A 24,106-nucleotide genomic window follows, 5' to 3' on the forward strand; every position below is an offset into this window, starting at 1 on the left:
AAAAAAAAAAAAACTGAGCAACATGGAAGGAACCTTGGTGAATATTCCCAGATAAGTGTGCAAGTAGAAACATCTCCTACCGTAGCATTATTGTCTGAGGGATGTGGACGGTGGGTGGAAACAGCAGATGTCACCACAAACGTCAGTTCCCTTGATTCTTGTGAGTCCTAAAAGAGTTTTGCATGTTAACCACTTCATATGAAGCCTGACTAGAACAGACAGTAAGGGCTTAACAGCCCGGTGTCTTGATAGTCCAGGTATCTATTTCTTCACGTGAGTTTTGAGTGTCCTCAGTGTCATAAGGAAGATATTTGTGGAAGATAATTGTAGTTATGAAAACATGCACCACACACAGCATGTACTCGAAGGGAGGGCGCTGAATTGTTGAGGCAGAAGTCCATAGTTTTATTACTCTCTGCATATCAGTCCTGAGTCTCTATCCAGCTGTGCTCGTGAAGCATTCCACCCTGGCTTCAGCTAATTGCTCTGTCTGTTTACACGTAACCCCTCATCAACCCCCTTCCCTAAGTAGTGGGAAGTAGAATTACATTAGCGCTTTGAGGAACATGTATTAAGGGAGTATAATTTTTCTGGCACAAGGAATAGTTCACCTGGATACAGCTGCGGGCACAGGCTAGTTTAGTAGTACAGACTTATGGAGGGGCTCTTCTCAAATTGCTCATCTTCTAACTTTCAGACGGAGCACGGATAGAGTCTGCTCCTCTCAGTGCTAGAAGAGGGATCTGTAGTGTTGGAAAGCGAGATGGATTACCTGATGTGTTCTTTCCACCGTTGTTCTTTTATTCTATTTCTGGTCATTCTTCATTTGATAGGAGTACTTAAAAAGAGGGTACACTTTGGAAATCGGAATTGTCATGTGTGCATGTCTGCTATGGTAACAAAGTACCATAGACTGGGGGGGCTCAAACCATAGAAACATATTCCCGCAAAATTTTGAAGGCTGGCAGTCTGAAGCCACAATGTCAGCAAAGTAGCTCCCCTCGTGAACTCTCTCCCTGACATGGAGATGCTCACCTCTGTTCTGAATTTCTACGTAGACTCCTCCCTTTCTCTATTTGTGCCCCAATTTCTTCTCTTCAGAGAGACACTGATCCAACTGTATTGGGGGCCATCCTAATGATTTCATTAAGACTTAATATTCAAATGAAGTCCAGTCCTAAAGTATGAGGGGATCACAGCTCAACCTATCTTCTCTAGAAGACAGGGCATAGAAAGGCTGTGATATGCCACAAATATAGTGGTAATGTGTCTTAGAAATCATCACTTTGTTTCTGACAAGATGTGTGTCTCTCAGCAAATCAGCTGAGAAATTACATCTCTTGTATGTCTCAGTGGAAGGGTAGGGCAGTTGTGGTCTAGCTAGGAATGGGTGGTGCACGCCTTTAATCCCAGTGCTCACGAGGCAGGGGCAGGTGGATCTCTGTGTGTTCAGGCCAGCCTGGTCTGTAGAGTACGTTCCAGGATAGACTCCAAAGCTACACAGAAAAACCCTGTCTCCAAGGAAAAAGAAAAGAATGCGTACACATCAGTCATAGCAACTAGCAACTGGCTTATAATACTTATTCAAAAGGCAAAGAAAACATTTCTTTATGACCTTTTCTTCTTGAATATGGATCCAGACTTCAATGGGTTGGGAATAATAAAATCAGCAACTCAGTTAATGTTACTGACATTAAGAAAAGAAATGGGCATTTATTAAAAACCTACAATCCACCGGGTATTTCTATATATAATAACCAAAATCTGTTTGGGGTTTAGTGTATAAGTCATTTAATCCTTCATTAGTCTTTCACTAGTATTTGTAACACTTATAATTTGTGTTATGAAAATTACTTATTCTCACCTACTGTGTGCCAAGGGTCCACTTTACTGCCAATGTTCACAGTCCTGTGGTTTTCGTCTAACAATTTCCATAGCACTGGGAAGTTTTTGCATGGTTAAAAAAATAAACGGATTTATGTTGAACTAGTGTTATGGTGGGAATTTGTTCTGCTCTGTTCAGCAAGAGCCTTACCCATGTCCAGGAGCTTGTGCAGTATCACTCTGCTGATCCACGTTACTAATTCAGCTAATTGCAGCAATTATGAGGAGGAACCGCTGCAAGCCAGAGAAGCTATTATGCTGTACTGAATGAATAGCATCCCATAGTGTTCATTAATTATACTGCCTATAGATCCGCAGCCCCCCAACAGCGCACATGAAACCATGTGCCATATGAACTTAATCCCTCTCAAAGCACGGAGAGTGTACTGTTGGCTGGGCCCTTCCAATGCCATTCTAAGCAATTCCTTTCCTTCTTCCTCCTCAGCCAGAAATCAAAGTGGACAGCCTTGAATCTCTGCAGCCTCAAAGTAGCTGCACCTTTGTAGGAGACCCATACAGACAATCCTCACCAGGGAAAACCTGAAGCGATGGGGGGAGCAATAGAAGAGATGTAATGTACTTACCTACCAGTTTCCTTACCTGCCTCTGTTTTCTCTCTTCCCTCCGTCCCTCCCTGCTCTGTTAACATCAATAGCCAACATCAGATGACCTTGTTTCATCTGCTGAATGTTCAAGTGATGACGAAGACTTTGTCGAGTGTGAACCGAGTACAGGTAGGTCAGGTCAGTCTTGTTATGCTTGCTTCTTTTTTCATTTGCAAAAACCCGATACATACATATATGTGATTATACATGTGCTTTATCTATAGTACTGTGTGTTAATGTATATGTATTTCCTATATCTATATATGTATCTGCATACATATATAAATATGAATTTACCAGCAAAAGCATCAAATCCCATGGAAAGAGCAATTAAGCTTAGGGAAATTTAAGTCTCTGATACTTAGAAAAATATACAGTATGTATCCTAACTTCGCACAGCTGCCTGCTCAGGTTATGCACTGGAATCACTACTACAAATATTCAGTTGTCAATGGCAGCTATGAGATTGACAGGGGCAAAGAGCATCTACAGCTTACATTTGAATGAGCATTTTTGGTTTTAAACCATAAACCTAGAATGGAGGCCAAAAGCTTTTGGGTATCATATGGAGTCACAAGACTTGTTTTGATTATGAGTGGCATAAATAAATAAGTAACCCAAATTATTTTCCATGAGATTTTTAACAGCAGTTAACATGGTATTACATTTATACTAATTTTGTTCATTAAATGTCTAGAGAACTCGTGAAGTGATAGAGTATAAGAAACACAAAATTAGTACCAAACTATGCCATGTCAACAGCTGAGATGCTTCAAAATGTATCGACCGCTGAAGTTAATCTGACTTTGGCATGGGAGTCTCAGTGTGGTTCCCCATTTGGACGCAGATACATTTTGCTATTCTCTGGTATTCCTGTATAGTGAACTATATATGATAGAGTGTCCAGCAGGTAACTGACATCCCCGATTCTCTCCTCTCAACTTTCCCAAGTTATCTGTTTTTAGATCTACTGTAAGTTAAACATTTATGTGTATATAATAGAGAACAGATATCATCGAATTTCTGTGTATGTTTAATAAAAGGAAAAGCCTCATCTTATTTCTACAGAGGCTAAAAGAAATAGATAAAATTTTCCATTTGATCCTTGGGTTGCCTTATTTTTTTGACTTTTCTTTAAAAAAAAAAACAAGCCATTATATGTTTTCTCTTTTCAATTGTAGAGAAATTTACAATTACTGAGAAAAGTAATATATCAAAAGATTTAAAACGTCAATTTCTTACCCCAAAATAATTAAGAACAGTTCTGACTTTGGTAAATGCTGACTGCTTGGTTTCTTGCAAGTGGCTCTGGATTCAGGAAGTTCTGTGGCCTTCTGCCCTTAGTATCTTAAAGGTATACAGCCATAATTTGACCTTACCATTCTATAATACGATCTGTTCTTTAGGGACTTTAGCTCTATGGAAGGAACGTTAATGTGACCTTGTTCATCAGATTTTCTTCAAGTGATTTGGAAATAAATTTGAGCACTAAGGTTTTACTTAAAAATGAATCTATTTATTTAATTTACTCACTCAATAATCCTGACCACTTAGGCACAACATGATGCATCACTATCCTCCAGTCCTTTCTGGTCTAGTTCTGTTCCAAAGTGAGCTGTTTTAAATAGAGCAATAAGCCTTGCTACATACACCAGTTCTCCAGTCTAATGCAGTACCACACGTTTGTTAGAGGGCACCTGTATATTTTGGTGTTTGTTAGGTGCTAAGAACTTAATATATGTACAGTATATACCCAATTAGAATGTTTTCTGATGATTAGTATAAGATATCTAGACTTTAATTAGGATCATCTGATTATTCTCTCTCTACTCTTCTCTATTTCTAAGTGGTGATAACCGCCTCCAGTTCAATATTTATTAAATCTCTTCATTTTAACTCATTAAATACAAAAGCAGGGCCATTTTGAATTATTTTTCAGTCCCCCCCCCTAATTATGCCCTCTCAAAAATCATCTCCATAGCTCCCTTGATCTCCATAGCTCCAAGGTAAAGGACTTTTCCTGTCTCAAAACTATGAGGCCCATAGATCATCAGGCTGATAATAGTTACTGTCTTTTGATGTTGAATTTTAACAGCCCAATTTGAATGTCCCCAAACTGAGTTTGCTTGCTTTTTCGTGATCACCTACATGTTTTGTTTGATTTCAATCCAGAGGAAGGAAATTCATTGACAACATAGTTTGAATAATATGGATCCAGGAGGTTATATAAGATTTTTAAATTATTGTAATCTTCAAGAGAATATGGCAAAGATACACTAATAAAATAAAGGACAGAGTTCTGTCTCTGTAAGAGCTAAGTGAGCTGCTTAGTAGAAGCTATTCCTGAGCCTGAATAATAATGTGGCTCACCATGTTTGAAGGATAAACATTTCTTCCTTCTAATTTTATTTCTAATTGCTGGTGAGTGACGTGGCTATGCAAAGGAATATGTCAGAGGCATATTTTGTATACAATAAAAATAGTTGTTTCTAGTGACCCAGGGACAGAAGAGGTAATTGAGCTGATGGAGCTACATGCTTTGAGGTCTCAGTCCTTCTTGTGTACTGCCTGAGAATGAGATCCAGAGATTTCTCACTTTCAAAGACAATGGAAATTAAAATCATAAGGACTACCAGTTTCTAGGGCTGGATTTGAAATTCAAAGGGAGAAATCATCCACTCCTTGTACAACAGTTCATAACGGTGACATTAGCATCACATCACCTGCAATTCTCCGTGGACACTGAAATAAAAACTCTGAGTTTAGACACACCAGTTTACCACCTCAGTTTCTAAAATTTTTCCTTTTCTCAGGCCCAAAACTTGATAGAAGTACACTGCCCAGCACTAGCTTTCTCATCCTTATCAAGCCCTTTTCTTCTCATCCTTTATAACAGGGTTATTATTTTCTACCTCCTTTATTTCAAAGATTTGTAAAGATCATTCTCTGGTTTCTTTAGATCCATTCGAGACTCTCAGATTTTAAACATTTGTGCAGTTTAAAACATAATTTACTAACTGAATTTCATGACGGCTTCAAGTTTCAAATACAGGGATTCTTCTAATTTGAAAGGGATTTTTATGCTTGCAGTTTGAAGTGAGATTTACACAATTCTTTTCATATTCTGAACCCACCTTGGCATTTGGCCACTGTAGCTTGGTATAATTTAGTCATAAAATGTTTAAATACGACTTATAAGGTTTTGGAACTAGATCGACAATATTTTAAGATTGCAAATTCAATGGAAATGTTTTTTTTTAAGAATAAGTACAATATATCCTATACCACTAGAAAAAATAATATAAATTGAAAAGCCCCATTGAAGTTTTTGAATGAATTAGGTTTACTTTCAATATATGTAATAACCTTAAATTAAAGCTGAAGAATTCTTTCACTAGTTCTAAAACTTTACCTCCACTTAAGTAGTTAAAAGAAAAACTGTGTTGATTTTTTTTTATTTCATGACTTTGAAAAAAAATAGTATCAGCATAACAAGTTCTACATTTCAAAAGATTTATTTCTATTTTCCCGGACAGTCTCATCCCTGAACTCCCTGCCTTGAGAATTAAGTCCTTTCTTGAGCCATGTTATGATTGCAATTTTCAGAATTTCAAATACTCAAAACTGAGCATTTGAAAACTAAAATATTAGAGTGAGGTAAATTCCTTTCATCCCAGCATGCAAGGCAGAGAAAGGCAGATCTCTTTGAATTCAAGGCCAGCCTTGTCTACAGAGCAAGTTTCAGGACAGCTAGGGCTACACAAAGAAACCCCGTCCTGACCCCCTTCCCAAAAAAATTACAGAAAAAATTTTAATAATTGTCATCTGCCTAAATGTGAGAGTCAGGATTTTAAACCCTAAGGTGTAAATGCTGATATATTGTCTGCAAAGGTCAGTATTTATTTTTTTGCTATTTCTGACTTTGCCCACAAACCCCATTCTCCAGGACTACAGTTGTGTTGAGGCAAGGAGCGCAGGAGTCAAATCATTACAAGGAGATGAGAGCCTTCATGGATCATGCGAGTCAAAAAGCAATTAAGACCTTTAATGAATATTTATTTGTAATAAAAATCTGAGCGTGGGTTCTGACACTCAGAATTTCATGAAATTGGCTTTCCAACTCTTCCCTTTCTTTCTTCACTGTTGCTCCTCAAAATAACAGACACAACATCAGACGAGAGATCTCCTTGGCTTGATCCCTCTGCCGTTATCAAGACGTTTGTTTCTCTCATTATCTATTAACTGATTTCTTCACCTTTGCTTTTGTTAAACATCACCTGATCAACCCCCATTTGACACTTCCACCAGAGGCCAGGAGGCTGAGAGGAAACATCCAACCATGCATCCATCCATTGGTCTCTCAGAAACTCCTTTCCCAGAGTATAGACTGAGGAGAACATTGAAATGGATGATGGTGCAAGGTGACAGACTTCTGTTCCCAAACTGAATCTCAACTGTCTTTTGCTCCTCCAATCTAACATCTCTGGGTTTGTAGTTCGTGGCTTAGTTTCCTCAACTCTCCTTTTCAACCCAGGTCAAACTCAAACCAGATTAAATGAAGATGAAGCTTAGCATAACACCAAGAGCCTACTATAGTTACCCTTTCTGACTGGCTTAAGTTAAGGGTCTTCATCTTATATGGTTTGAAATACCTCTGTGAAGTATTTATAATTAGAAAGCCTGATACTCAGTTGTTCCAAACTCTACACATCATTAGAGGTTTTATTTCCTGGAACATAAGAGAAAATATAACTGAAAGGTTAAGACCATTCCTAACAAAATATGAAGAACAATAGCATCCAGTCCCAATGGAGGATAAAAGCATAAATATGTTGGTCATTGAGCTTTAAATGTAATAGCTATAATCTTTTTAATAAAAATTAATTTTATAATTTTTGCAAGTTTGAAGAATACAAATTTAACAAAATAAAGAGATAGAAATTGATTGCTGAATGATAAGTAAGCAATAACTCTTAGATAAAACACATAAATATCATCTGTGCATTGATTTCTATTATGGATTCCATCCCATAAATATATTTTATAACGCAAACTGCACATTAAAACTGCATGTGAATTTAACTCTATTACTTAAGAGTTTAGGGAGTGTTGAAGATGTCAATATAAACATAAAATCAGTGAGTGTAATTCTATTTAAAGGTTGACAAATCATTTATATATGTAATATTTTCATGATTCTGTGTAGACACCAGAAAAGGTGCTGAGAAAACAAGGCTGACACCAGATACCACCCAGGAGTTCACAGTTTATTAGTAAAGACAAACATGGGAACGAGGAGACTAAAAGAAACCAAAGAAGGGAAGCCAAGAAACCGTGTGGGCAATGAGCAGAAATGCTGAGGATATTATCCACATTTGGGGGCGAGTTCTCTGACACTATGAATTGTGTACACCCCTCCAGCTCTCACTGAATTCACTCCCAGGAGCACCCACTCATAGCTTAGCTTGGAGACATAGAACTTAACATTAATCATCACTGTGCTACTCAATGCTAAACTTTAATTTGAGGTATATTTCTGCAAGATGTTCAAGAACCGGTGCATATCTGAAAGTCAGGATATAGGTACCCATGATAAAGAGAGAATTTCATGCCCAAATCAAGAACTTCCTGATTTCAAATGCCACCGTGCAAGTGGAAGCTAAGGAAAGAGCTTGCTGGAATCATTAAGCAAATCCTCTTTCAGATGTATAATTTACAAAATGAAGGGTTTGGTTCTAAAGGAAAAGTTTCGTGGGTTTCCTTTCATTCGGTTTACGTTCTGTATTATTTTTCTCCCATAAACAATAAGTACATGCACATAGTGCATGTATATTTATTAATGCCGTGTGTTTATACCAAAGTGCTTGTTATTCCATGTATATGTAATCATAGTCTAAATGATGTCAGGCTAATGTAAATGGAGATTAACTGACCCTGCCATCAGTCATGTGGTTACACAGAAATTCACGCCATCACTTTTAACCTGCATCAGCCAACATAGACATGCATGGTACGGTTTTAACTTGATAAACCAAGCATGCTAATTTTTATTTAGCTTTGGTTTTCTTCATCCTAATTATAATGGTAATTTCATTATTCAGTTATCCTTGGGAAGGGTGGAAAGAAAAATATTATACAGATGTATCTATCCATATATACACATCCCCGTGTATACATATAGATAGATATGTATCTTGTATATTTCAAAAAACATTTTCTGTCGTTTCACCTCATCTTGTGCCGCATGAATTTTTGGTGGTTCAATTTATTTTGTTTTAATTCATATTTAGCATTTTGACCATTATGGCTATTTTTAACTCATTGCTATAATTTTATGAGTAATTATAAGCATTGCAATCATTATTTGTAAATACTGAGAAATATTTAGATATCAAAACCAAAAAGGCAACAAAATCTTTTCTTGCCATCCCTGGGTTGACTCCCCCTTCAGTACATCCCTCCAGTATTTTTCTAAAAGCAAAGCAACTCTCAACAAAATCCAAGAAAGTTGTGTACCAAAGAATGAAATATTATGTTTTCTTTCTCTCCTTCTATCCATAGTTCCCTTTTGATTTCCCTCGTTCCCCGTTTTAATTTCTCCCTATATCTGCACAGACCACCTGCCTTCACTATTCCCATTATTGAAGCTTTGATTAAAAAGACACACAAGGAGCCAGGGATGAAAACTAAAAAGAAACCCATGCAGAAATTATAAACAAAAACATTTCCCTTCTCACAAATTTCAGATGGCATAAAAAGAATTTTATTGCAGACGCAGGATATGTGTTTTATCTTTTATTTCTGGGCAAGCCGGCGATCATCGTGTGGCATGCTGTGGCAGTTCTGTAGTACTCGACTAACTGTGGCCTCCATCACCAGTGCATGAGCTGTTATGATACCATCTTGTGTTTCATCCAAGTATCACATCCCAGCTAACCCAGCGAGTTCCATGTCTCAGTTGGGATAACTTTCCTTTGCAGTTGCAACGTCATGGGTTCTCATTTTTGTGTTTATTTCTATGGGGCCCCTGCAGCCTTAAGAGCTGCTCTGCCAGCATCTCTGTATGGTTTTGTTTCTGGTATCTTCTTTCCTTGGCATAGCAGTCAAGCATGTGTCTTTTGTCTGGCCATCTTGTCTACAAGTCTACTGTCAAGGTGTCGTTCTGTGATTCTGTTCTCTGTTTGTAATATGTGATTTGAAGCCCTCTGCCTATAGTTCTCACTCCTCTGTTGTCTCTACTGCTAACCTCACCCCTAAAGAACTTCACAAAGAAGCAAAACCGAGTTTCATTTGAATTGTATGGATAGTTTGGTTTGCACCTCAAAGACATAAGTTGCATTTTTCTCGACTAAAAGCAGAAAACGGAAACTTACAGTGGGAAACCACTATAAATGTTCAAACAACAATAAGAAACCCTTGTTGCTTTCTTTGACTTGATTAAATTGGCTTATTGCTTATAGGTCTTGAAGGAAGTGCTAATTTCCCAAGAGTTTTTTCCATAGGTCATCCACCTTCTAATTAGAACCTTCTCTTCAGAGGCAGACAAAAGAGAAGATTGTTTTGGGGAATGCTAAGAAAGAGCATCCTCATTTCTGCTGCACAGAGCAGAGCCTGCCCCTAACTTGGTGAGGCATTTGTGGAAATCTACATGTATTCTATCCTAAAACATGTTTTGTTTATATACTTTATCATAAATTAAAAATATGTTCAACAAGAGGTCTACAGATGAGGGAAGCCAAGCTCTTTCGGCTTACTGGTTCTCCCATGTATATTATGAGGTAAGATTATCTTTTGAACTTTCTAAATCAAATAATTATTTTTATCTTATTTTTTTAATTCACGGAAGCATTAAAGAGCCAACATCTTGACGTGGCCCCAAATCCTTTATTTTACCATTTTAAACAATATGACAGGTACAATAGCTCCATTTCTGAGGACAGTCTATATTCCTTGAGACAGATGTAGTAGAAAGTGCCCTGTTCACTGTGCAGTGGCTGAACAATGCTCTATGTCTTTCCAGGCAACTTGAAGCATTACTTCAAAAGATTTAAGCTTTGATGTGGGCAGCATGAAATTGCATTATGTGAAAAACATCATTTCTTTTCTCTTAAGGATTGAATGAAGGAATGTCATATCCGTATAAAATGGGTAGTAGCTGTTGGTTTCGATGAAACATTGTCATACAATGAAAAGACTGGTTTGGGTCTGAAGAAGAAAAAAAAATAAATGAAGCCATGTGGTTTATGATGAGATGATACTGACAGATTAAAAAAAACTAATTATTTTTTTCTAAGTTTAATAGAACAGAAAACAATTTGAATAGCCTCTGAGAAGCTAAACAGAAATCGCAGATGAAAGATGGGAGGGAGACAGAGAATGTAGAAGATAGAGGGAGGGAAAGATAAAAGTACAAAGGATGGCTCAGAGGTTAAGAGCACCGACTGCTCTCCCAGAGGTCCTGAGTTCAATTCCCAGCAACCACATGGTGGCTCACAACCATCTGTAATGAGATCTGGTGCCCTCTTCTGGCATGCGGGCATACATGGAGGCAGAACACTGTGTACAAAATAAATAAATAAATAAATAAATAAATAAATAAATAAATAAATAAATCTTTAAAAAAAAAGTAGAAAGGAAGAAAACAAGGGGGGATGGAGGGAGAGGAGGGAACATAATTGATTACATGCCAATAAATAAATAAATAAATCTTTAAAAAAGTAGAAAGGAAGAAAACAAGGGGGGATGGAGGGAGAGGAGGGAACATAATTGATTACATGCCAAGTACAACTGTTTGCTGCCCGTGTTTTAAAACTGGGGTAGCAAAATGACTCAGTAGTCTCTCTATCAAGACTGTCTGCCTGAACTCAGCCCCTGGGATCCACATAGGAGAAGGAGAGAACCAAGTCCTCTGCCATCATTCTCATACACCACCGCATTTGCACAGCCACATAGCCACACACAAGAAATTATCAGTGCACATGCGCATACACTCCCACAGAGCCCAATATAGTGTTTCTAGGTTTTAACTTTTTATTGTCTTTAATGCCATATTTAAATCTGTTAAATTTAAATTTGTCTGTTGTAACTTTGAGGATTGGCTATAACTTAATGACAATCTTTCAAAGGTTTTTAAAAATGGAGCAGTCAGCTCTCATAAGCTGGCTTTAGAATAACACCTTCCCACTGTCGGAATGTATGGCTGAGTATTCTACTTAAACCTCATTTTAAGTTATTATGATAATAGGAATCATTGTGGTCACATTATACTTGAGAAAGTCAGAACTGATGTTTGCCTTTGCCAAGGTCACATACCTGCTCTTAAGTGTCAGGGCTAAGAGTCTAATTTGAATTTGTGAAGAATTTTTGTGTGATGATTTGTATAGCTTAGTGTGAGTACCGCTTCCCTGTTGCCTCAAGGAAGTCCTTACCTTAGTCGTATACATACAAAAAAAAAAAACAAAAAAAAGAGGTAGGTACACTGTGATGGTAACGATAGCAAAATAAAGGTAGTAAAACAAAACAGCTTCTTGTATCTTGAAGAGAAACACCCCAAAAATTATGCCCATGTCTTCATGAGGATGTCTGTTTTGACTGATTTTGAATCTTCAAAAGTTAGTTGTGAGGACTGGGGAGACAGTACAATGCCTGTCTCGAAAGCACAAGAATATGAGTTTAGTTTCTAAGTTTATATCATATATCATATTTCAAAAATGGCTGAATTTAAGCAACCAGCATTAAACTCAGAATTGGGCAATGGTGCTCATGATACTATGTCATTACATAGATCTAATGTACATTGGAAGTAGAAAAAGACAAGATCTCCTAAGTAAACTGGGAGCCTGGGAACCTTGAGAGAGGTCATTAAAAAAAAGTCTGGCCAAGGTGATGATGCTGGCGGGGGGAGAGACAGGCTGATCCCATTAAATTACTGGCTAACTCGCCTAGATTAATCAGCAAGCCCTAAACCTATCAGAGACCCTGCATCAAAACATTAGATAACGCCTACTGTAGGTAGAATGACACCAAAAGTTGTTCTCTGGCTTCCACGTGTGCATACATGTGCACATGTATGTTGACATTTGAGACTGTACACACAACATAATCAAAAGCGGATTGCCCAATAGTCCCCTTGTGCTGACTACAGACAGGATATTTCTTAGGCTTTCAAATTTTATTTCTCCTGTTTCAAAAGTCTGTAGGAGATACTCTTCTTAGCATGTGATCATAATCCACAATACAATTCCGTAACCCAATTGAGATTTTGTAACTTTTAAAGTATAATGAATTTTCTTTAGTTACAGCTGTCAGTGCAGGTTAATTAATCATCCGAGCCATGAAATATGCCAATGCCCTTTGCTTCCACATCTTCTCATAGAGTAAACTAGCTTATTAACACTCAAAGCCGTATCAAGATCATTGGATTGCGGAAAAGGTCCGCAGCTTGTAGAAAGAGCATTTATGGTTAGATAGTTAGGCATTGCTTTCCAAACGGGTGTGAGAGACCTGGGAATTAAAAAAAGAAAGCATTGGGCCTTATTAGTTCTTCTAATTTGACAAGATAGATTCTCTGATTGGGTTTCTGAGAGTACAAAATGTTGCCTTAATTTGATATGAGATTCAGTTGGCCTGTGGTCAACTTTCAGTGACAGCCAAGAAACGTCCCTTGAAGGGATGTCAAGGCTCTCCGCTACAGTTGTGCTACTCCTACAGTTTTGATCTTTTACTCAATGAGTTATTCGTTTAGTACTTACTGTTGCCGTGAGGCTTTAGTGCAGTCTTAGATGATTTATATTTTAAATTCTCAGTCCTCACAGCAATTTCAGAAAGATACATGATTATTACCATCTCCAGGTGGACAAAGTTAAGGCTAAACAAAATGAACAAATGGCCAAGGTTACACAGTAAGTAGAAAAAGTAGAAATCAAACCCATAGCAACTATCTCTAGAGCCTACACACTGGGCACTGGTCTGTGCTGTCTCATGCACATTAACCACTACCTGCGAAGTAGCTGCCTTCCAGAGAACACTGAAAGTAGGTAATAAGTATATTACATGATCAGGAAATAAGGACCAATGGGTTAATTATGATGTATCCTAGGGCGTCATAGGTTATGCCGTTGTTCAATTATGTTTTGTTTTCCAAATAACAATAGATAAAGTAAGCCGCCCTGCGGTATAGAGATGGCTCAATAAGTAAAGTACTTGGGTGAAAGCATGAGGACCTAAGTTCAAATCCCTTCTATGTACATAAGATATTGGGAGCAGCAGCATCCTCCTGTAATTTCAGTGCAGGGGAGGCAGAAACAAATGAAATGTAGGGCTTCCTGCCCATCCAGTTGAGCCAAATAAGTGAGCTCCAGGTGTAGTAAGAAACTCAAAAACTAATATAGTAAGTGTTCAGTGAAGACACCAGAAATTGACTTCTGGCCTCCACATGTATACACACACACACACACACACACACACACACACACACACACACATACAAACACGTGTGTGCATGCATGCACATGCCCATGCCCATATACATAAATCCCTTGGTATATATGTGGCAAAATAATTCAAGTATCGGGATTAATAAGAGAATTATGTGAAGATCCTTTCTCTGATGTCTCGTACATGATAACCTGTGCCCTGGAGTTTTTAGCTTATTACCCATTTTTTGGTCTTGTTGAAAACTGAGAAGATAGATACCAGTTCTGACTGATGTTAGGAGTCTATGAAGGGTAGTTCTTAGCACAAGGTTTAGTAAACATAAGTATAAATATATAAAGTATATATTTTTAATTGCACAAATGTTTATGCCCTTTAAAACACTGTTTTAGGTGATAGAACTCAGAAAAGAAATAGTAAGCATGGTACCTGAGAGGTTGCAGTCTTTACCTTAGAATCTTTCTGATTCCCAAGCACTCTTGACAGCTCTAAAATCAGGCAGTTCATCTTCCTTCCTACTTTACCAAAATATAATGAGAACTGTTGTGCTATTTTCTCAAATGTTCAGATTTATTCGATCAGTCACCCTGAGAAGACTGTCACCATGAAACAGACTTTACCTAGAAAGAGTCAAAGAGTGAATATTCCAGTTTTTGTGGGGAGGGGGTGGCTCACATGATCTCTAAAAACTAATAGGCTCAATCTCTTTAACAATTTAAAACCAGCCATAGACAGTACACAGGAGGCTATGACCACATTGCCAACCTGCATCCAGAAAAATGTGATGGGTTAAGAGAATCTGCAGGGTTTGTTTTCATCATGAAGATCTCTTTTCAGGGAGAAAGAACTCAGTGTACAAGAACTGAAGTGTGTGACACTTAGGGAGAAAAAATTTTCTTGGCCTATGCCTTGATTCCTGATATATTTAAATTATTCTGCTTCTTGTTGAATTAGTTTAATAACGTGTGACTTCCCATAAACTATCCAAATCGATAACATGTTCAAACATTAATCGTTTTAATACGTTTTTGAAACTATATAAGACATTGTGCCCTTTCTATTGAATTCATAAAGACACGTGTTAAGTTTTCCACTGAACGCATGAGAATTCACAAGATAATCTTAGACATTAGAAGGTCATGTTTAAGGCAGTTGCTATCATTGTTTTGTACATGCAATCATCTCAGGTCTGTAAAATGGTTCCTGGATTATTCCATTATTCGTAAGGTCGTCAAATGTTACTCTTCCTTTTGTAGAGCCATGATTTGAATCTCCTGCCTCTGCAGGGATACCAGCCCCACTCTTCCCTTGCTTTCTGACTTCTGCAGGAGCTTCCTGAACTTCGCCCACACTCTGTGTCACCTTCTGGTAATTCTTCCTTGGCCTTTGATCATGGCTATTGAGCTGAAAATGTCTACATGACTGAGATGCAATATTTGCAAGGTTCTGAGAACTTCTCCTGCCTGCTTTGATTTGTATCTTTGTATGTTTTATGGAAACAGTGAGAAAGAGAAAAAAAAAACCGGTCTCAGTAACACAGACAGTTATGAGTAGGAGGGCACATAGACAGGAGTTCTTGCTGCCTTGCCATCAAAAACATTTATTTATATCGTAGCCTTCTGGATGTCCAAGGTTAGGTATTATACAGTGTGGGACTGAAAGTGGAACCCTGTGTCGAGGGGAATAATGCCTTCTACCGCCTGACAGCGGATTAGTCAAGAGCAGATTAGAAAAATACCAGGCTCAAAACCATCCTTTTATAATATAATTCCCAGTGTCTTTAGCATCCTTAAAATTAGAGATCAGTGGCAGTGGGAAGGAAATATGAAAAACCCATATGTGAACATTTTCAACCACACCACCTGTTTCTAACACATCTGAGCCCCCAGAGAGATTGTGAGATTGGCGTTGGAAGTGAGTCAAATCAGAGATGACATTAGGATCCTTATCCATTAGCACCACCTTTCCTTTGGTTTTGTGTCTAAAGTTATAAGGTTCCAAAGGAAAAAGAGGGAGAGGGAAAAGGAGAGAGAGATAAAGGTATGGAAGTTGGATTTTGAAATCAACTAATTTGGAATTCATGTTTTAATAAGTCTCTGACATCAAGGAGATTAAAAGAAGTCAGCACCCTGTCAGGGTAGGATGGTTTTCATTGGTGGCTTGAGAGTGATGACCAAAATAAGTCATTTGTCTCCCATTATACTTTGTAATAATCTTGCATTTTACCAAGTGATTGATTTGATTTGTGTTTCCTGATAGCTTTTCCTGCAAGGCAAGGAGGTAAACTCCATCTTCAGGACTAATTGATGAAGCAGACCAACATTGTGGTTTAAATATGAAATACCCCTTGAATGCTCATATGTTGTGGCTTGGTCCCCTACAAACTGTGCTACTGTGAGGTAATTGGTTATGAGGTGTACTAACTTCACCAAGGAATGAGTCTATTAATGTATACCTAGATGAATGGCATATTAGAATATAGGGCTCAGTGGGCGGAAGAATTTTATTGGAGGTACACCTTTGGAGGGTGGGTTTGTCTGAGTCCTTTGTAATCACTCTGTGCACCCAGGCCGCCGAGACGTGAGCAGCTTTGCCTATCATCAAGTTCTGCTCTGCTGCCTAAAAGCAAAAGATCGAGCCAAGCGTGGAGTGAAACACCCAAAATCAGCAGTTCCCAATGTGGTGGCTGCAACTCCATTGGGGGTCTGATGACCTTTCATAGATTTCACATTTCAGATAGCCTCAGTTTTCACAGCAATAACAAAAGTGCAGCTATGAAGTAGCAAGAAAGCAATATTATTGTTGGGGGTCACCACAACATGAGGAGCAGTATTAAAGGGCCACAGCATTAAGACAATTTAGAATCACTGCCCTAAACCATTAGCCAAAATAAATCATTCTTCCTTTAAATAGTTTCTATAATAATATTTTACCTAAGTGTTGAAGAATTGGCTAAAACAACCAAATCATGTAATGTACAGAACTGTAAACTCTAATAAAGAAATTGTGCCTTCAAGTAATAGCATATAAATTAAACATGTAAAACTATTACTCTTCTTTTAAAAAAGCTACCTTACTTTGAAGATCAAAAACTAACAAAGAAGAAAAGGTCAAGTAATGGTTCCAAAAGTACTATTTCTTTCTCTCTTTCTTTTAACCCTTCATAAATTTGGATTCACTCTTTGTAATATTTCCTGATACGGCATCAATTAGCAGTACTGAGCATCAAGTTAAGCCCACCAATAACTTAAAATTTTTAACTTGATAATCTTGGGTTTATTGCAATGATTTTTGTATAAGTAACAACCTTGGGCTATACAAACATAAATTGATTTGCTCACGGTCATTGAACTAGTTGGTAATGTTGTAAATTCATAATCCAAGTAATTTTCCTGATAAACAAACAAGCAGTGACAAGGAAACCCCGCCAAGTAGCTTTACTCTAAACTGAGATGGAATCAGAAAGATAACTTAGAGAATATGGGACAATTCCTTTTTTTCTGCCATCTTTGGTACCCAAGAAAAGATGCAGTTGACCCACTCAAAGATCTCATCCTCAGCTCCAATGGTCACGAAGGAAACTCAGAAGTAACAAGTGACTGTTGAGGCAATTGGTGGAGCCAGGAGTCACTTGTGGGATAGACTGGATAATGGTTTTCTAGTCACACTTCCTCAGGATCGGAATCTTTTCATCCTACACAGAACACAGATGGTTAGTTAAACAGGGTCAGTATGCCTAAGCTCAAATACAAACAAGAACCAGGCTGTGTCAAAGCTTCCACCAGCACATTGTGAGAGTAGAGAAGAAAGGGCAATACAGAGTGACAACCCATAAAACCAAACTTATAGACAAGTCCAATTTTTGTCATTTACCCTGTAAATTTGATGGCCATATCAGTGTCTTTCAGCCTGATAATGTGGTGTGTGCCTATATTTTTAGCTATCAGAGATGGAGGCAGGAGAATCTATGAAATTCTAAGCTAACCTAGGGAACGTAGCATAATCTTGTCTCAAAAAAATCTATTTATTTTCACAACAGCAGTATTTTGTTATTATTTATAGCACATTCTTAACCAGAAAAATAAACATTGGTGACTCTGTTAGCCTCACAGATTATTTTTCTGTGAAGTTAGTCTGCAAACAGGTAAATAAGCATCCAAAAATAAGAAAACAAGTGGATTTTAATGTTCTTTATGTTGCCACACTAGATTAAATAGATTTTGAAGACTGAAGACCTACATAAAATCTCTATTATGAGCTGTTTAAGAAAATACTATTTATTTGCCTGATGTCCTAGTAATCAACTATCCTAAATGGTGGTACATTTGCATTATTTATTTATTTAGGTTTCTTTGAGACAGGGTTTCTCTGTAGCTTTGGAGTCTGTCCTGGTACTCACTTGGTAGACCAGGCTGATCTTGAACTCTCAGAGATCCATTTCTCGCCGCCTCCCAATTTATTTGGATTAAAGGTGTGCAGCAACACCGCCCAGCAGTACTTTGTATTTTAACTTAAGAAGACTTTTTAAGTTAAGAAAAAGAAAATCAATGGTCATGAAATAGAATGGTAAGCTTCAAAAGCTTCTAGTATAAATGTTATGAAAAGGCCAAGATGGATGTAGAAATAAAAGTATAATCAAAAAGTAGAAACTCCTAAGACCACATGGAAAGATAATTCATGGCTATAAAAATCAGTCTGTATGCTAAATCTCAAGTTTTGTTTACAGGGTATGAAAAGCTTCTTTAGAGAGCTAAATTAGTCTGTATTTGAACTAACATCCATATTAGTTCATGACAAGGTCAAATAGTGTGGTCTCCACATCTAGTAAGAAGGGAGAGCTATACCAAAAACAACTGCTCGGTCTGTACAGACATTATCCAATCTTTATCCCTTTCTGTCTCTTGGATTATCTATACAATAATCTTTGGCTTCATAAAAGTTATTAAATATTGAAAATATGGCATTTCATTTAGCCTCATAACAAACCATATAAAGTTTCCAGTGTGTTTGTTTCGAATCCTGAATTGGGTATGGGATATATATATATCACCAGTAACCTAACAATGTTCATCTCTATATGATGGCCATTGGGTAATTTTTATTTCATTGCTGATCCCCCCAGAATGCATATATGTAGAATATTTGTTATATATGTCATTGGAAATAAAAGAAATGTATTATTTTTAATATAAACTCTATTTGGAATGTAAGAAGGAAAATCTCATAAATACTTATGCACAGAAGCTCTGCCAGATCAGAAACATAAATAAAATAAGTCCTTCACTTCCTTAAGTTAGATTCTGATGTAATGCCTTACGAGCGAAGCTTACATAAGAACCCAAAGGTAATAATGCTGCTGCTATGTAGAGATGTATTGTAGCTGGGCGTGCCTAAGTACCCTATGGTTGATCTTGTTCATCAAGTAAAAAATGGTCCATGAATACTCCAGGTGGTCACCTCACAGCAGTGGGCACAAGGTATTCTGTAAAGAACCCACTACAAGAAAGATTAAAAGTATGTGCTTGGAAAACAGGAAAACACAGGTGGGGTATGAGTGGACTTCAATAGACACTTAAGAATATGACTTATTCTCTGGCCCATTCTCTGGGTGTTCTCTATATTCTCAATGCCAGCCCACACCCCGTCTGTGCACCTACTTGTTAAACATAATATATGTATAAAAGAAGGCACCTAAAAATCCGTAATTAAAATCTATATACTCTCGACAATGTGGAGATAGCTTATTCCCTACAGATCATATGAAGACACCAGTCCTGGTGGTATATCATTATAATCCCAGCCCTTGGAGGCAAGATAAGTATATCCCTGAGGCCCACTACTCAGCCAGCCTAATCAATAAACTCCAGAGCAATGAAAAATATTCTTAAAAGAAAGATGAGTAACTACTGAGGAACAAAACTCAAGGTAGATATATGGACTGCACACACGGACACATGTGTATACACACTTCACACATACACACATTCAACACATTCAAGTTTTCATTGCACTCCCCTCTAGTTCTTTCTCCTCCTCTTCTCTCTCCCTTGAGAGGATGCCCGGGAAATGTCATGGAGGGATCGTCTCTGTTCCACAGAGCACAAAGATCCATAATAAGGCAACAGTCTCTTCAACCCTTTAGGAGATGGTGAGTTCCCTCCTTCCAGCCTGAAGCATGACTGCTTTCCATCCCCAGGCTGGAAGATCTCCCGGCAGATGTTGTTTCATATCTTTACCCTTAGCTGGTAGAAATAGGGAAAAGGCCCTCAGCAAAAGCAATTCTGAAGGACACCAAAAGGGTGTCAACTGTGAACATAGTTTTAGAGACAGCTGGTGCGACAAATGGGCCGAGTGTAATGCCTCGAGCAGATATTCTCAAACAATGGGCTGTTTAAAAGAGAAAAGGAGATCCTTCTACACATCAGGACCACTTGTGACTTCTACACTTAAGCTGAAAAGATGGGAGAGCTGCTAGGACTTGGGTTTCTGTTTTCTTCTAGGATAGCTTTTATGGGTTTTGTTACAGTGTCAACTTACTAGAAGCTATTCATCAAATTGTGGGAGTACCTTCATATATAAAATTATTTTTAAAATTTACATATAATAGGTTTTTAAAACCATGATTTCTACATGTAAAAAATCTTGTTTGACAACATATATGCACACACGCATTATATATACTTATACACACTATTACACACACAGATGCACACACACATATATATTTATATATTCCCAAACTTTAAAATGATACATTGACAATGCACCTGAATTACTACTACTACTATAACCTATGTCTTGCAAAAACAAGGAGGTACAACTGAAGGACAAATATTTGTATATGTGGTCAGTTTTTTAAAAAATTCCAATTCCACTTTTCATTTGCATGCAGTCTCCTTAATGGCCTTCTCTTGTCTTGATTTCATTTGTTTACTTAGAGATTTGTCCTAGGTCCACTGCCAAATGCCATTACGTAGCTTCCTTTATCACACAGATTGCTGAAGTAATCCTTTAGTGTATTTTTACTGCAGTTCCAATTTTCAAATTGCCTCCCATTCGCTCTAGGTCGGGCCCTGAAAAAAGGCTGGTTTGTAGCTATTGAACTTGATAAAAGGGTTCACCCTACTGGCACCTTTTATATCAATTCTTTCCTCTTCTGTTTGCACTGTTTTCACTTACTGAAGCCTTAGAGATGCATTAAGGAGAGTTCGTTGCCTTATTGGACCTAGTAAGAGCATACACTTTGAAGGAAGTCTCCATTCAAAACTGACACAAAAAGAACCATCTCCGGCATGTTTCTGTCCTTCTCAGCCCCCAGACACCCAACACCTACTTGATAGATGGAACTAAGAAACCTTAACATTGGTTAGCTTTCATTATTTCATTAACCATTTCAAATTGCCCTTTCTAGCTCCCAACATATGATATTTTGTCTTGGATATTTTGCCCCAAACTGGTATAGTTGATAGATAACTTTTTATGTTATACAAATAACCTGGGTCTGATTTTTTTTTCTGTCATGCTGACCTTGGAAAACTTAGTAATAACAACAACTAAGAATTTTAAAGAGATGGCTCAATGTGCACATCTTTCTTTAGTCATAAACCAATTCCATATATTATTCCTTTGATGTAAAAATAACTCCATGTTATAGTCATGTATATTCCAACTGGAAAACTGAACATGAAGCCTATTTCTGCAGAGAAATATAGTGTGACTAGACATCATCTGTACTCAGAACTAAGGCATCATATACTTCCCTTGCTTGAGGATGTTTCAAATAGCTTCAAGGTTAGGAAAAAGTACATCTAGAACTTACGGTTTTTGATTAATCACTTTCTACATTTGCTTTGTTGACCTGTTCTATGTACAAATTATCCTCAACTTACAACAAACAAGCCTTGGTTAGGTTAAAACGTTGTCTTTTGAGAATGTGTTTAACACAGCTTGCCTGTAAACATGATAAGAAACCAGGTCATTGTACAGTGGCAAGTGTCTTTCACTGCTGCCATACAATATGGCTAGAGCATACTGTACCGCATGTTGCTACTAGTCAAAATTGAGATCATCTGTGTATGTGTTCACGTAGGTGAGTACATATGGAGGACAGAGGGTGGCAGAGGACGTCTTCTTCAGTCACATTCCCCTGAGCCTAGAGCTCCATGAGTTGACTAGATTTGCTAGTCAATAAACCCAACAGATCTTCCTTTTCCTACCTCACAGTGCTGGAATTACAGACATGTACTGTAGAGCGAGCTGTGAGCTGCATTCCTGCCACCTGGCTCCCGGCCACCTGGCTAGCTTATGCCCCAAAATAACAACACACAAACTGTATTCATTTAAACACTGCCTGGCCCATTTCTATTAATGTGTGTAGCACCGAGGTGCGCTTACCGGGAAGATTCTAGCCTATGTCCATCCTGGGTCAGAGCTTCACTGCGTCTGCCCCAGAGAGGAGAGCTGTGGAGTCTGAGCTCACTTCCTCTTCCTCTCAGCATTCTGTTCTGTTTACTCTACCCACCTAGAGGCTGGCCTATCAAATGGGCCAAAGCAGTTTCTTTATTAGCCAATGACCTTCCTCCATCAATGTACTTCGGCAGTCAGCTTTTTATATGAGCTCTGTGGATCTGAACCCAGATCATATGCTTGTATAACAAGATTTTTCCCAACTGAGCTGTCAACAAATCCCCCAAATTCAAATTTTCAAGTACAGTTTCTACTTAATGAATATAGCTCTACATTTAATTGTCCAGTTCAATGACTTATTTTGCTTTTCTTCCCACTGAAAATGGTCACAGATTAAAGTGTGGATTGATGTGATAACCCCTGAAGCACAGACTGGAAGCTTTTTCTTTGTAGGGTTGACTACAACTGTGACAAGACAGAGTTCTGATGACAGGAGATATTCTGTCTAATTTAATATTTCCCACGAACATCTTCATTTAATAAGTGCTTACTAAAATACTTATGGTGGGATAAGTGGAGAGAGACCATGGGAATGCCAGGATAAATAGAAGTGGGGATGATCCTGGTAGGAGTGAAAACTGTCATGTAATTCATCAAGTGATTGTCACATAAATGTGTATGATGAACTTTGATGGATGCGGTGAAGCATAAGCAGTTGGCTCCGTGAAGCATATCATGGTGGGACAGGTGACAGAGGCAGGGGCTGAGAGTGGAAGTGGGGAAAGCTCTGAGGAAATTATATTTGAGGTGAATAATCGGAGATCAGTGGGAATTAACTGAGCAAAGAGAAAAACGAAAGTAGCTGATCGTGCTAGAAATTTTGAAACATCAGGAAAAAAATTCAATCAACTTGGAAAAGGAGTCTGCAAAAATCTCATAGGTTTTGTCCCAGGAATGAAAAAAAAAAAAAAACTTCTAAATGTCTTTTATGTCTGTTTGCATATTTGAATACACATAAATGAGAATGACTCTTCTGATATACCATTATCCCTAGCAGGGAAAGGAATGGGCTTGGGGAAGGATGGGAGATGTACACCAATTCCTACCATAGCATGGGAGATGATAGGACTTTTTGTCTTAGACTGGAAGAATCACCAAAGCTATTTCCAGATTCTCAAATATTAGATCATACTTTTCAGTTTGGCATATGATTATACATTATTTCTCTGGGAAGATTTTTCATCAGAATATAGGAGACATCACTTAGAAGAACATGAAAGTTCCAAGCATTTTTACATGGTGTTCAACCTATTGGTGAATTGTTTGTATACTTTATAAAGAAGTAGAAATCCTCTTCATAGTGTGCTGAGAACTGAAAGAGACAAAGGAATAGAGATCCAATATCGATCTACGTATTATCTATGCAATTCCATACACCAGGGAAAACACAGTACTCCCTCCCCATCACATCCCAACCACCAAGTCATTATCAGTTATGGTATCAACTATGTAATTTTCAAGTACTTGAATTTCCCAGTGTGACTAAGGATCTCAAAGAAATTAATTTTTATATATTCTGATTTACTAACATCCTACAACAAAAATTGATACTTATACTTACTTCTATATCAATTCTAAAAAAAATGCTCTCTACCAAGTCAATGTATGATAATCATATTGATAAAGAAATAATGCTCTTTATCCACAGAGAAAATAACGAGGGATTTATTCTAGAAAGCCTATTCCTATGCTGAAGTTTTCCTCATCGTGTTTTTAGC

The 24,106-nt window shown here is 37.7% G+C and overlaps 1 protein-coding gene across 27 annotated transcripts in view; it reads left to right on the plus strand.

Annotated features, from left to right (window-relative positions):
* The window catches only part of Nrxn3 (neurexin 3), a 1,572,781-nt gene that overhangs the window by 1,516,481 nt on the left and 32,194 nt on the right, over nucleotides 1-24,106 (plus strand). For 18 of the 27 annotated variants that reach the window (XM_026780462.1, XM_026780453.1, XM_026780474.1 and 15 more), the window contains one exon: nucleotides 2,540-2,627. In XM_026780462.1, the coding sequence (XP_026636263.1) occupies nucleotides 2,540-2,627 (88 nt within the window). The remainder of the gene's footprint in view (nucleotides 1-2,539; nucleotides 2,628-24,106) is intronic. The other 9 variants (XM_013355697.2, XM_026780458.1, XM_026780478.1 and 6 more) reach the window with 1 other exon arrangement.

Source organism: Microtus ochrogaster, chromosome 1 (assembly GCF_000317375.1).
Source record: "Microtus ochrogaster isolate Prairie Vole_2 chromosome 1, MicOch1.0, whole genome shotgun sequence".
In the NCBI taxonomy this organism is placed as follows: domain Eukaryota; kingdom Metazoa; phylum Chordata; class Mammalia; order Rodentia; family Cricetidae; genus Microtus; species Microtus ochrogaster.